This window comes from Spodoptera frugiperda, chromosome 20 (assembly GCF_023101765.2).
Source record: "Spodoptera frugiperda isolate SF20-4 chromosome 20, AGI-APGP_CSIRO_Sfru_2.0, whole genome shotgun sequence".
Classification (NCBI taxonomy): Eukaryota; Metazoa; Arthropoda; class Insecta; order Lepidoptera; family Noctuidae; genus Spodoptera; species Spodoptera frugiperda.
In genome coordinates, this window is record NC_064231.1 from 5,235,664 (window position 1) to 5,247,966 (window position 12,303).

General features: G+C 35.0%; 1 protein-coding gene across 1 annotated transcript in view; it reads left to right on the top strand.

The window, feature by feature from the left end:
• LOC118282236 (neuropeptide FF receptor 2) overlaps positions 1 to 11,749 on the top strand; it is a 100,262-nt gene extending 88,513 nt beyond the window's left edge. The window contains exons 8-9 of the mRNA XM_035603217.2: positions 7,874 to 7,954; positions 10,430 to 11,749. Of these exons, the coding sequence (XP_035459110.1) occupies positions 7,874 to 7,954; positions 10,430 to 10,609 (261 nt within the window). The 3' untranslated portion in view covers positions 10,610 to 11,749. The remainder of the gene's footprint in view (positions 1 to 7,873; positions 7,955 to 10,429) is intronic.
• Positions 11,750 to 12,303: the final 554 nt, after the last annotated feature.

The window sequence follows — 12,303 nt, forward strand, 5'->3', positions numbered from 1 at the left end:
CCTTTTTCATAAAGGAATTATATAACAAAACTCTCGTCTTTATACATAAATATAGTAATAAGCTTGTAAAATACTGAGCATCATTTCACTGATGATACTAAAAATCCAATCAGACCAAATCGATTTAATTTGGGATCGCACAGAATTTGTGGAGCGATTCCTTTGGGTGCTACAAATGGAAATGAATATTCATTATAATTTTATGAACATCCTAATAACATGAATACCTAAGTAACCGTTGTATATTTAAGTAGACGATTATACCGTTACATTAATTGAATGAGATTTTCTAAAATAAAATAATGTTCTGTACCTTTAGTAAGAGTTTGCTTTAAGTTGAACGAAAACGAAACGAGAGCGTGATCGACGCTCTGATTGGTTGGTTAATTCGTACTGGCCAATCAAAGTGTCAAACGCGATCTCGTTTCAATCTCTTTAAACGTAAAACAAACTCATACCAAGGCTTCTGTTATCAGTAATTAGCTAATTTAAGTAATCATTAAATACACATTTAAAATAAACCCCCTATATTTATCATTTGCTCCAAGAAGCTCAACGTATAATTTCAACAATATCACGTTTCATCCATTTCCAATTCACTTAAAAGGTTGAATCTATTGTAAGGTCAAATAAAAGCAATAAACTTAGAAAAACAAAGAGATACCGTTCCACAATCTGCATTCTATTTCATTTAAATGTCAGATCTGCATTGGCCACTCGACTTACACAACACTTTAATATTCAGCCTTTCAAATAACGAAACTGATTCAAATATTTTATGCATTTTCCAATACGAAAATGTATTGGGAATTGAATTCACTTTTCGATGGAGGAACTCTTTCGAATTCGGCCCTGGATTTTTCCTAAACATTTTTATTTAGGTACTAGTCGACCCAGCGGAGTTTGTTTCGTGTCGAAATATTTTCTGCGCATTTTTGTTTCTTTTTTCTTATGTAAGAACCTTTTCAACCCTTAAATTCCTAACCCCAAAAGGCCGGTAACGCACTTCTAACGCCTTAGATTGCATGCCATTAGGTGATATGTTTGCTCGTTTGCCGGATTATAACATAACATTATAGATTTGAAGATGTAAGTACTTAGTTGTTAATAGTTTTACTTCTAGTAAATTTAATTGCGATAATATTAACTATAAGTAAAACTATTACTATTATTTGTTTTGGTCTTTGGTATGATAAAATTATTTGGTTATTAAAATGGATTCAATAATAGTAGTAATGTCTGTAATTCCTTGAAAAGTTATTTCAAATTGAACCAATATTGACCAATTCTGTTATATATAGACTGTAGATTCCTAAAACCTCGCTTTGCTGGATCTCCAGGAATTGAAACCATGTTCCTATGTATTAAGGTCATAGGCCAATAAATCACGTTATAACATTCATGTACTGTTCTAGTAGTATATCTTAGCAGCCTTTATGTACAAATAAATAAATCATTATGTTTATTTTAATTGGAATAATAAGAGCTTCGATATATTCATGCATCAAGAGTATAATCCAATCATTAGGGTGTCCCAGCCAACAAGGGCGAAAAATTTTTTTCGATTACTTAAATGCATACCCTCTATATTTTTTCTATTTGACCATAACAACTAAAATAAAAAATATCATTGGTATCGGATAACGGGAACCCGTGCCGACTTGATGTCAAAGTTTCAAGAAATAATTTGTATGGAGATTGTAAGGAAAATCACTTAAAGTTAGCTTTAATGTTACAAATTAATATTTTTTATTATTATAAATATTTATTTATTATTAAAATAATATTATATATAAAATTTCCTCTTTAATGGCATTCTTCTACAGTCAGGGTATTCCAGTCTGTGTTCCTGTGCGCAATGTAGTAACAACTGTTTTTGTTCCTTTTCAAGTGTGATTTTTTTCGTTGAAATATTGCATTAATTTCACTGCTCCTTCATTGTTTGTATCATTAACGGCTTTTAGTATTAACATTGGAGCCTTTACTTGTAGAAAAATAACATTCTTTGACCATGAATAGGACCTAGTGTAGGAAACTGTCATCAATTTTAAAATCATCGAACAAGGCCTTGCTTTTGGAGGAGTTACATATGGAATAATCGTCAATGTTGAGTCCAAGTGCCTCAATAGTGACCGTCTGAAGGACACGTTGGAACATATTGGTGTACAGGTGGCCGTATGGCCTGTATGGGCTGAGCACCGCCGAGTCCTCAGGGATGTGCTCGGCGACGGCGACCTCTCGTGTTCGACATTGGTTCATTCCATGGTGTGGAGCGAGGGAGACTGGAAAGCGATCTCCTCCTTCTGCGAAGCAGTCATGCTAGCTAAGGAAGAAGTAGAACGCGTAAGGAAACGAACCTCCTCAAGACCCAGCCGTCGCGAGAGGCACTCCGGGCGTCAGGGCTCGCGCAACGATCTCTGGCCACCGTAAGTGCGGTTCTGCGGACGGCGAGCAAAAGGTTGCTCGTCGCCCGACCAGAACCAGACCCGTGCGGTACAAAGAGCCATTAAACCACCATAGATGGGCCCAGTAGGGCTGATACCTGATCCGGAGCTGCGGCCTACCTAGCGAGTTTACCGAGGCTCCGGTTTTTGTCCACTCCAGCTAATTGACCAGGCTTGCCAGACTCTTTCTGAGGCTGCAAGAAGATCCTATCTTCATCTATCTTTATTGAGCATCGAATCTGATATGCAATGCCGAATAAATTGTCCAAATTAGAAATAAACTTGACGACGCCGTTTAAATAAGTCTTGGGTTTTGTTCACATTTTTTTGTAGATCTCTCGAAACTTGGTATAAGGTCATTAGCTTCTTAACACAGTTCGGTAATGCTTTAGTTGATATACGGGCTTTTTCCCAATAAATAATGCACTCATGAATAGTTAGGATTGCATTTTCATTGATTATATTGTCTTTGCGAATGTTGTAAAACAAAATTGCCAATTCTTGGCCATTGGAGGGCAATAATTTCGAACCGGTAATTTGATGTTTTACATAAACTATGAAGAATATGTACTTTTTAGAAGTGGGTAATACCCCTGACATCTTAACTAAACGTAAACAATATGATCACTAATAAATAAACAAGTAATAACAAGCACTGCGATACGATAACTCCGACGCGTCAAAATATGCAAGTACTGACATGTATCAAGGCAAGTCGGCACGGGTTGCTGTGCTTCTAGGTGTATGAAACTTTATTTACGTGTATGTTGACACTATTCGAAAATAATTAGAGGGTATGCGTTCAAAAATAACGACTTTTATTTTTTTGGGACACCCTACCAATCATGTTGTGGTTTTTATTACAGGGCAATTATTGCGGTCTTAGTTTTGAAATGTTATAATATTTGTGGTGGAATACTACGTACAAACTACATTTTGTTATAATTATAAATTATCTACATTCTCCAATTAGGCGCGCGGGCTAAGAAAGAAGTAGTTTGATAATGAATAATAGATAGTTTTAACTGTTGGGAGTATGGTTGGGTATCCTGATTAAAAAGTTCTGTAAAGTTATTTAAGTCTATGACTGCCAATAGAAAACTGTTGAAGGCAAATCCTACGCTAACGTCGGTCACCAGAGACCACCACGGCGTTCAATGTGTTAAAATTAGCTTCTGCCAGGGGCATCGCCCTGGTTCTCGTAGGTAAAAGTCAACAAAGTATAAGTCAGCTCAAACTCTGTCTGTATACCAAATTCCATCAAAATCCATTCAGTAGTTTCAGCATGATTGACGGACAAACATCCAAACAAACAAACTTTCACATTTATAATAATAAAGTCTTATGATTTCACCCTCCTCATATCTTCATTTCATAACTCTTGATATTACGTTTACTTTTGTAAATGTGAAGTTAAAGAAGTTTTAAAGTGAGAAATTTAACTAGCAGTGCTATTCATCTTGTTTTACAACTTGATGAATAATATTCTGTTTTAAACCAAACTGACTGCGATGTTTGCTTCAACTTACATTAAAGTTTTCAATTCAGCATTTACTTAGTTATCGGAACTTATACGAATGAAACTGTGAATTTCTAATAAACTACCTACACTCTACTTTTTCTTAGGAAAAAAAGAGTATGAACCTTATATCATTTGATTCTTTGTTTAAAATTCCAAATAAACAATATCGTAGTACGGTACCTACATATGTGTCGATGACAATCATTTAATTATCATTTTTATGCAACATCACGACTTTTATCCCCGAAGTGGTAGGTACACCTGCACATTACGGCAAGTAATGCCGCTGTACAATGTACACCCACTTTTCAACATTTGTGTTATAAGTCCTATGTAATACGAGGTGAGCCGTATGTATACCGTTTACTGGACACAATCCCAGACTCTGTGCTTCTACCGTAACTTTTTTTATAATTTACTACCGTAATATTTTATATATTCTTTTTTGTATGTGCTTATAATTAAATAAATATTTATTGGTAACAATGACTTATAAAATAATAGATTCATAAGGAATAGGGTTAGGAATCATTGTAATGCCTGATAATAAATTATTTTCTTTATTACAATCAAACCTAATTGTATGTAGAAACTATGTTACGAATAGTATTTATACAAATTATTTATAATACCTTTTTTCGGAGATAAACATACGTGATGTTGTGTTTAACAGAATATAAATAGATAACATTATTTTATCTCATAATACTCTCGTAATAGTACGTAAAAGAATCAGAAATGAGATTAGAAGAATAAAATAAGTCATATTTCTGAATATTTTACCTTGCCTGATATATTATTTGGGTCACAATACATTTTTGTCTTAATATTATGAATAGAAACCAATGTCACATTAATGTTGCATAACGTATTGTTGTAGTGAGTTTGTTTTGAAAGGAAGGTTATTATTTTTTCCAGTAAGTATGTAACTATATTATTTTGTTTGTGAGCGTCAATAATTGGATAAGTAGGTACGTTGGGTAGCACAGTCATGTTCTTGTCTGAATTTAACATAAACCAGATTATCCTATTTTTTTCAGCTAGTCTACTAGGTGTGTGAGTTCTGTAAACAAGAATTTGTCTTTAGATTATAATTGTATTATGATTTTACATTAAACAGCCTAGTCGTGTTGCTAATCGAATAAATTAGTAAAATGTGACTGTTGTCTTAATTCCAATTATTGGTCTAGACTGAAATTTAAGCGGATCTTAGAATTTCAAAGTCTCATAATATAATTGGATAAAAATCAAATGACGACATTCAATTACCTTTTCAAGGATCAAGGATAGACTAATAAGTGGGAAAATGACTAGACAACTAGTCTTAAATTCGAGGGAAAATAATACAAATACATTTATTTCATTTCAGTACAAATAGTCGGCCATTGTTTTCATTAATTATGGAGGTTAGAACATATGACTTTGGTTCGTGTTAGCGTGACAAATGAGGTTGGCTCACGACTGGGCTATTAACTATTATTAAGCGTGTGTACGTTAACAAATACTCGGCTCACCTGGTCCAAGTTACAAATGAATATGAACAGGATAACACCTTGCGAAATTACCCTTTGTTGGATAATCGAGTTATTTATCTCTCCCTAACCTTGTAGGGGTATACTGTATTTACAACTAGTAGTAAGTAAGACTTGTTTTGCTAAGGTTATGGATAGCTGTAATAAATTTGGGGTAAAGGGGATCATTACGGCTCCTTACATATTTGGGCCATTCCTGAAAGACCCAGCACTTTCAGGAAAGGCAACAAAAAATGTGGTACTTATCGAAAGAACTAGTCATTTAGAGCAATAGTTCAGACGTTTAGATCTTTTTTAAACATTTCCTATGTGTTTAGCAACCTTTGATAAAATCCTAACATATCAGATCCACACAGATCCGGATTTGGATATGATCTGCATATCCAAATCCGGATCTGTTAGAAAGAGTTCTTCTGTTAAATATTATTTTTCAATACATCATGGTGACTAAACAAGGTCGCGGCCCCACTTAATGTCCGTTGCGCTGCATTTCATCGCGACTACGCAACGGGGAAATATGGGACATGTATATATGGATTTTTCTATACCACCACGTTGGCAAGAAAGCATGGACCACCTGATGGTAAGTGGTGACCGTGGCCTATGAACACTTAGGCATTACATGTGCTTCGCCAACCTTTTTTTTTTTGAGTGTGGAAAGTCATCCAATGACTTCTCCCGCCTTGGGCGAAGCGAGAGGGAGTGTTAGACTCTTACTGACTAAAAAACCACCTCGTTCGTTCTCCTGCCTTTCGAGCCGAAGCCCCGGTAAACCCCCTAGGTATTCCGCAGCTCCGGATCAGTGATCAGCCCTACTGGGCCCCATCTGTGGTGGTCTGATGGCTCTTTGCCGACCCTTAAGAAACTTATGAAATATGAAATGACGCTGCGACGACACAAGTAACAAGTGAGCGTGGGACCTTGTACAGTACAGTACAGTACAGCCATAATGTTTACATTATATACAAGAGAATCATAAACGTCAAAACCATACAAAAACCTCAACAAAACAAATTCACAGAACACTTTCAACTTTCAATAAAGTAAAACAATTTCGTAACAAAATTGTGAAACTATTTGAATTATACAACTAAATGTCGGACGTTTCAGCTTTCAACAACTTTCAATAAATGTTCATACTGAATACTTCAGGGAAATACAACACTTTGAATAGAACCTTCTGGAAGGCTAAAGAAGTTGTCACAATAAATCTTATGTCGTTAGGGAAAAACTTGTAAACCTGTTTTTGAAATGTTTTAATAGAATTTAGGATTTGTTTTGTATACAAAATACTAGGTACCTTTGCGTGGTCCCACCCACTGTGCGCGGAATATTGATTTTAGCGTAATGTTTTATAGCCAACACAAAAATAAATATTCAAATCGGACCAGTAGTTCTGGAGATTAGCGCATTCAAAATGACAAACTCTTCAGCTTCATATAATGAAAAATAGTATATATTCGATTATATGGATTTACAAAGGGCTTATGTTATCCAGGCAAAAAAGTAATAATATTGCTACATAGGCGCTGTAATTAAGCAAGTTATAATTTGCTGATGTATATGAACCGTGCGTTCATTCAGTACAATTTTAAAGACCTGGATTATTATAACTTATTACGGAAAAAACCCTTTTAATCCCACACATGGAAAACTGCGGGTAAAAACCCGGAAATATATAAATGAATCAAGTGCTCCATCAAAACGAACAGGAATAATGTTCAACTTATTATTATAAATATTTATCCAGGAACTAATTGGCCACGTGTTTACCCAGTAACGGTTGAGAAATTACTCGAAGAAAGCAAAAGTAGATGATGTAATTAATACCGAACGAACTAACAACATTAATAGGCCTCGAATATTTTCCTGGAAAAAGTACTTAGAACTTTAGTAGTCAGCTGTACATAAAACTGTCCCTTGTATTACATTTTCAACCTTGTTATTTCCCAGTAAAGTTAAAATTGTACTGGAGAAGATTACAGTTCAGGCTTCTACTTATTTTTAGTCAGGACTAGCTGACCCGGCAAACTTCGTGCTGCCTCCAACATCTTTTCTTATTTTTTTAAACTTTCCTTATACTTCCACAAATAACTCAAGAGCAAAATTAGCCAAATCGGTTCAAACATTTTCGAGTTTCGGCGAGACTAATGAACATCATTTCATTTTTATATATGAGAAGAATGTAGACTTGACCTATTGACTTTATATTTGGATCATATTATTTGCTTATTTTGTGACTATGGAATATTGCGAAAGAGTTATGTAAGATTCCTTGCAATTGACGTTCCATTATCTCTACCCATTGGAGACTGGCGTGAAGTTATGTATGTATGTACGTACTTTGTGATAACATTTTGTTATTTTGTCAACAGTGGCGCTGTGCTCAGAAGCCAGAAGGTTCGTCGAGTGACTACGAGCTGTATCACGAGCCTCACAAAAGATGCTACTTACAGGTTGGTACACGACATATACACGGTGTAACAAAAAAGGAGTATACAACGTGTAACAAAAAGGGGTATACATATCTAGTACACGGTTTCTAGACAACATTACAAACGATACGGTTTTTTAAAGTCATGTTTTCATGGCACCAAGCTATGAATTTTTCCAATCGCGCCGCCGCGCGAATCAAAATTAGGTAGACAGGTACTAGGCGATCAGATTGCAGAAAAAATGTTTCGTAATATTAGTGAGTGATCCCTGTAGTGTTGTGATACGTTTGTATGATTTGAAATCAAGAACTATGCGATACCAAGTATACAGGTTGAATAGAATCTCTACACAGCAATGTAGAGATTCTATTCAACCTGTATTCTTCAGTACTTCTTGATGTATATGGGTATTTTGTTACACGCTGTATATGATTCTCAAAGTCATCCGTAAAGTAAAACAAACTATGTATTAAGCAAGTCACTAACTTACTATTTGTAAGCTTTTCAGTGTGTCTGTACCTTTACTACATTTATTACAGTCTTTAACTCCATTTCTACGTCATTTTTGCTTAAGTCTTTTCATCCCATCTTTTGACAAAAGTAAATGGCAGCTAGCCTTCTATAAGGCAATCAGGCTAAGTAATGATGCTCTATGTTCAAACGAATATTTTAGGCTTAATCTTCGGTATCATTCTACATTTAAAATTCGACCTCTTTAAGAAATATGGCCTCTACTTAGACATTACAACATAAGGCTCCCTACTGCCTAGTTAAACCACGTTTAGCAATTATTTCAAAGGTCACCCCTAGGCTTCATTACTTAAATTTGCCTTAGACGACACCTGATCGCAATACTAGCAAGCACTAGTTTACCTATCTAAATTCCCAAGGTCGAAAATAAATGAACAGTCTTTGGAAACTACGCTTTTAGATTACTAACGTGAATTCATTTAGGTCTCTTATAGAAAACGACATCAATGTACATCTATAAGCGGAATGAAAACTAAAAATATATTGTATTGTTAGTGTAGCATGGATTTCCGCAAAGTAACGCCTGATTCTACTCTATAGAAAACAGCATATCATGCTAAAAGTCTTTTTATACTTAGAAATGAAATGTTTTAGGAAAATACACCTTATTGATACGGAAATAAATACAAAAACAAAAGTCATCATAAAATCCCCGAAACAGCCGCGGTGCACACCGTAACACTACCTCCTACAAAAGATTAGCTAACAAGGATCCTGGCACTTTTACAAAGAGTTGCGAATCAGAGTAATCTTGAGGAAGCCGCTCGTTCTCGAGGTGTCCGGAGATAAAAGTTCTCCAAGTGTACTTAAGAAGTTTCTGCATTCACGAGCCAACTTCCAGGAGATACATCTCGGCTGGGATTTCGTTTTATCTCGGTCAATTTGTAAAATGAAGCCAAAATTGCTTGTTCCTAGAGACTTATACCTACCTACTAAGCGATTTGCGCTTAGTGTATATTGCATGTTTTGATGTTGTGTTTATTAGAAAGTAACATTAAGATAGCTAATATCATAACTTAAATATAATTTTTTTCAAACTCAAACAAAAAATATTTATTTGCACGTTAAGGTAGGTATTACAGGTGTTAATTTAAATAATTACATGTTGTTAGTAGGTTATTTTGTAATGGTAATGAATTATTTTCTATATGCTTATAATATTATAGGGGTGAAAACTTGCCAGGGTGGATGGTTACTCAATGACATGTCAATCAAATATGGGCCCAATATGATATCGTGGAGAATGACGACACTACCTATTTTCTCGATATTACGTTCCTGTCGGGATTTTCGACAAGCACACAGATGGCACCGCTATGAAACGTTGGTCTATTATGTACTGCACTTTCTAGAGTAACCAATTGATTAGTTATTTTATAGTTTCGGAAAAATAAGGAAATAAATCCGAATGAGAATTATTCACCTCGCTTAGATTTGTTACTAACTTTAGATACAAGCAGCAATTAGTTTTGGCTGTACCACAAAATGAGGGAATGGCCAAATAAATTGCGAGCCGACTATTAATTTGCATGTTACGGGAAACAGAAGTTACTCTTCCAGAACAACCTTTAGTTCGAGATCGTGACCGGAATTCCTAATAAGTTTATTGGTTTAATGTCAAAGTGGTATTGTACTAACTTGTAGTATTGTACTAACTTGTCTTAAGTTACTATTTCCCGGAACTGCGGACTACCTAACTGGTTTACCGGGGCCCCGGCTCGAAAAGCAGGAGTAGGAACGGGGTGGTTTTTAGTCAGTAAGAGTCTGACATTCCCTCTCGCCTCGCCCAAGACGGGAGAAGTCATTGGATGATATTCCACCCTTAAAAAAGTTACTATTTCGACTCCTATAATTAAATGGACAAGATAATTTTGGTTAAGTCACCAAACAAACGTAGACCCAAGTCACAACCTTACTATAATAATATTACTTTCCAACATTATTCTAATCTCTTTTTACCCACAGATGCACAATATGCGCTACAACGGACACGCATACAGCACGCACATTCCCCGCGGCATCGAGACGCGTGCGCAGACGACGCAACTGAGTCACGTGACGCGGTCCTCCCGCCGCACGGCGCCTGCGCACGCCTTGTCAGTAGAGATGCTACAACGACATGGACTTATTGACTTTAAACGTTAGAAAACTCGAGTTAAATGGTCGTGTGTGAGTGCTTGAGTGATTTTTAGATATAAGACTGTAAGATGAACAGTTTAGTCCTCGTCTTCGGTGACCTTAATGCAATGACCTACCAAGGCATAAGGAATATAACCCCTTTTATAGATTGCATGCAACATGGAAAGACTTTGTCGAGGTGCAATTTTGTATTGTGTATTTTCAACACAAACCCCTTTAATTTAATTATAACTGTTTGGATATAGAGGCTCGTATTCATGAGGAATGCTGCTTGAGAGTGAATATAACCCTCTAGCATAGTTTGAAACTAGTCGAGTTGTTCATCAAACAGTTACGTGAGTACGCCGATAACATAATTATGAACAAATTCCTTTTCTAATTATTACTTTAACTTGCATTCAAGTGGAAATAATAAAAACTGAATACTAATAACAAAACTACAACCCCGATTAAATCTTGCCATGTTACGTGCCGAGGGTTTTAAGAGTGAGTGGTCGTTCAGCAGTGGATGTATTCCTGTTGACAATGAAGATGAGTGACTTTTATGTGTGTGTGTGTGTGTGTGTGTAAATAAATGAGTGCATTAAACCAGAGCTTATAGCCTGTAATGTCCGTAACCTTAATTAATTCCGAAAGCTGTTAAAATAGAGTGGGTCGTAATGAAATTTACTTCAGTTTCTACGGAGATATTGGTTGGCCAGGAAACATGTAAAAATTATATCCTTTTAAGTACAAGAAAAATAATCAATAATGACTGTTTACAAAATAGATCGCAATCCACTCCAAAAGATCATATTATTACTAAAAATAAATATTCCTTGCAGTACCATTGTTATATCTATAATATAAAAATAAGTCGGGTTTTCCTTCTTGACGCTATAACTCCAGAACGCACGAACTGATTTCCATTCGTCGGAAAGGTCTCGGGCTCCGGGAGGTTTATAGCAAAGAAAATTCAGGCAAAATTATTTAAGAGAAAAGTAGGAAAACAGGGAAAATCATTGGTTGCGAAACGGAGTTTGCCGGGTTTGCTAGTTAACCTATAAATAGCATAATTACAATAATTTCTTGAATTTTGAATTACATATATTTGTATAATTTATACATGTAATCAATTTATAAGAACAGGCTGGCAAAAAAACAAAAGTTTATGTCGATAACTTTGTTTAAAAAAATTTCAAATTACGGAAGTGCAAAAAAAGTAATCAAATTTTTTAATCTCTCCGGCGACGGCTTGTTAGCTTCTTTGTTGGCTAATTTATAACCGTTTTTTAATTAAAAGTGTGACAAGTCATTAACAGATTTTTATCTTAATATTCTCCCTGCCTGACGTTGCAAGATATTTTGGAAGGAAAAGTTTTAGGAAGTAAAATTTTAATTTATATTTCGTATTAAATTATACTTATACATTATTTTATTTAATGCAATATAATTAAATTAAATTATATAAATGTAAATATAAATAACATTAAGTATCTGAGAGCTTTTTAGATGCGTGAGTTTTTTCATAACTAACCTAGTAACAATATACGAATTGGATTAAGTATTATTAAGTTTTATTAATCTTTGTAATGTCACAGATTAATCCTAAAAGCCTGGTCACAATGACTTTGGAACAAAAGGTTTTTTTTATAGTATAATGCTTATTGTATTGGTAGTATTAGCATGAAAAGGGTTTCAAGAGATTAGTGGTTCGTAAA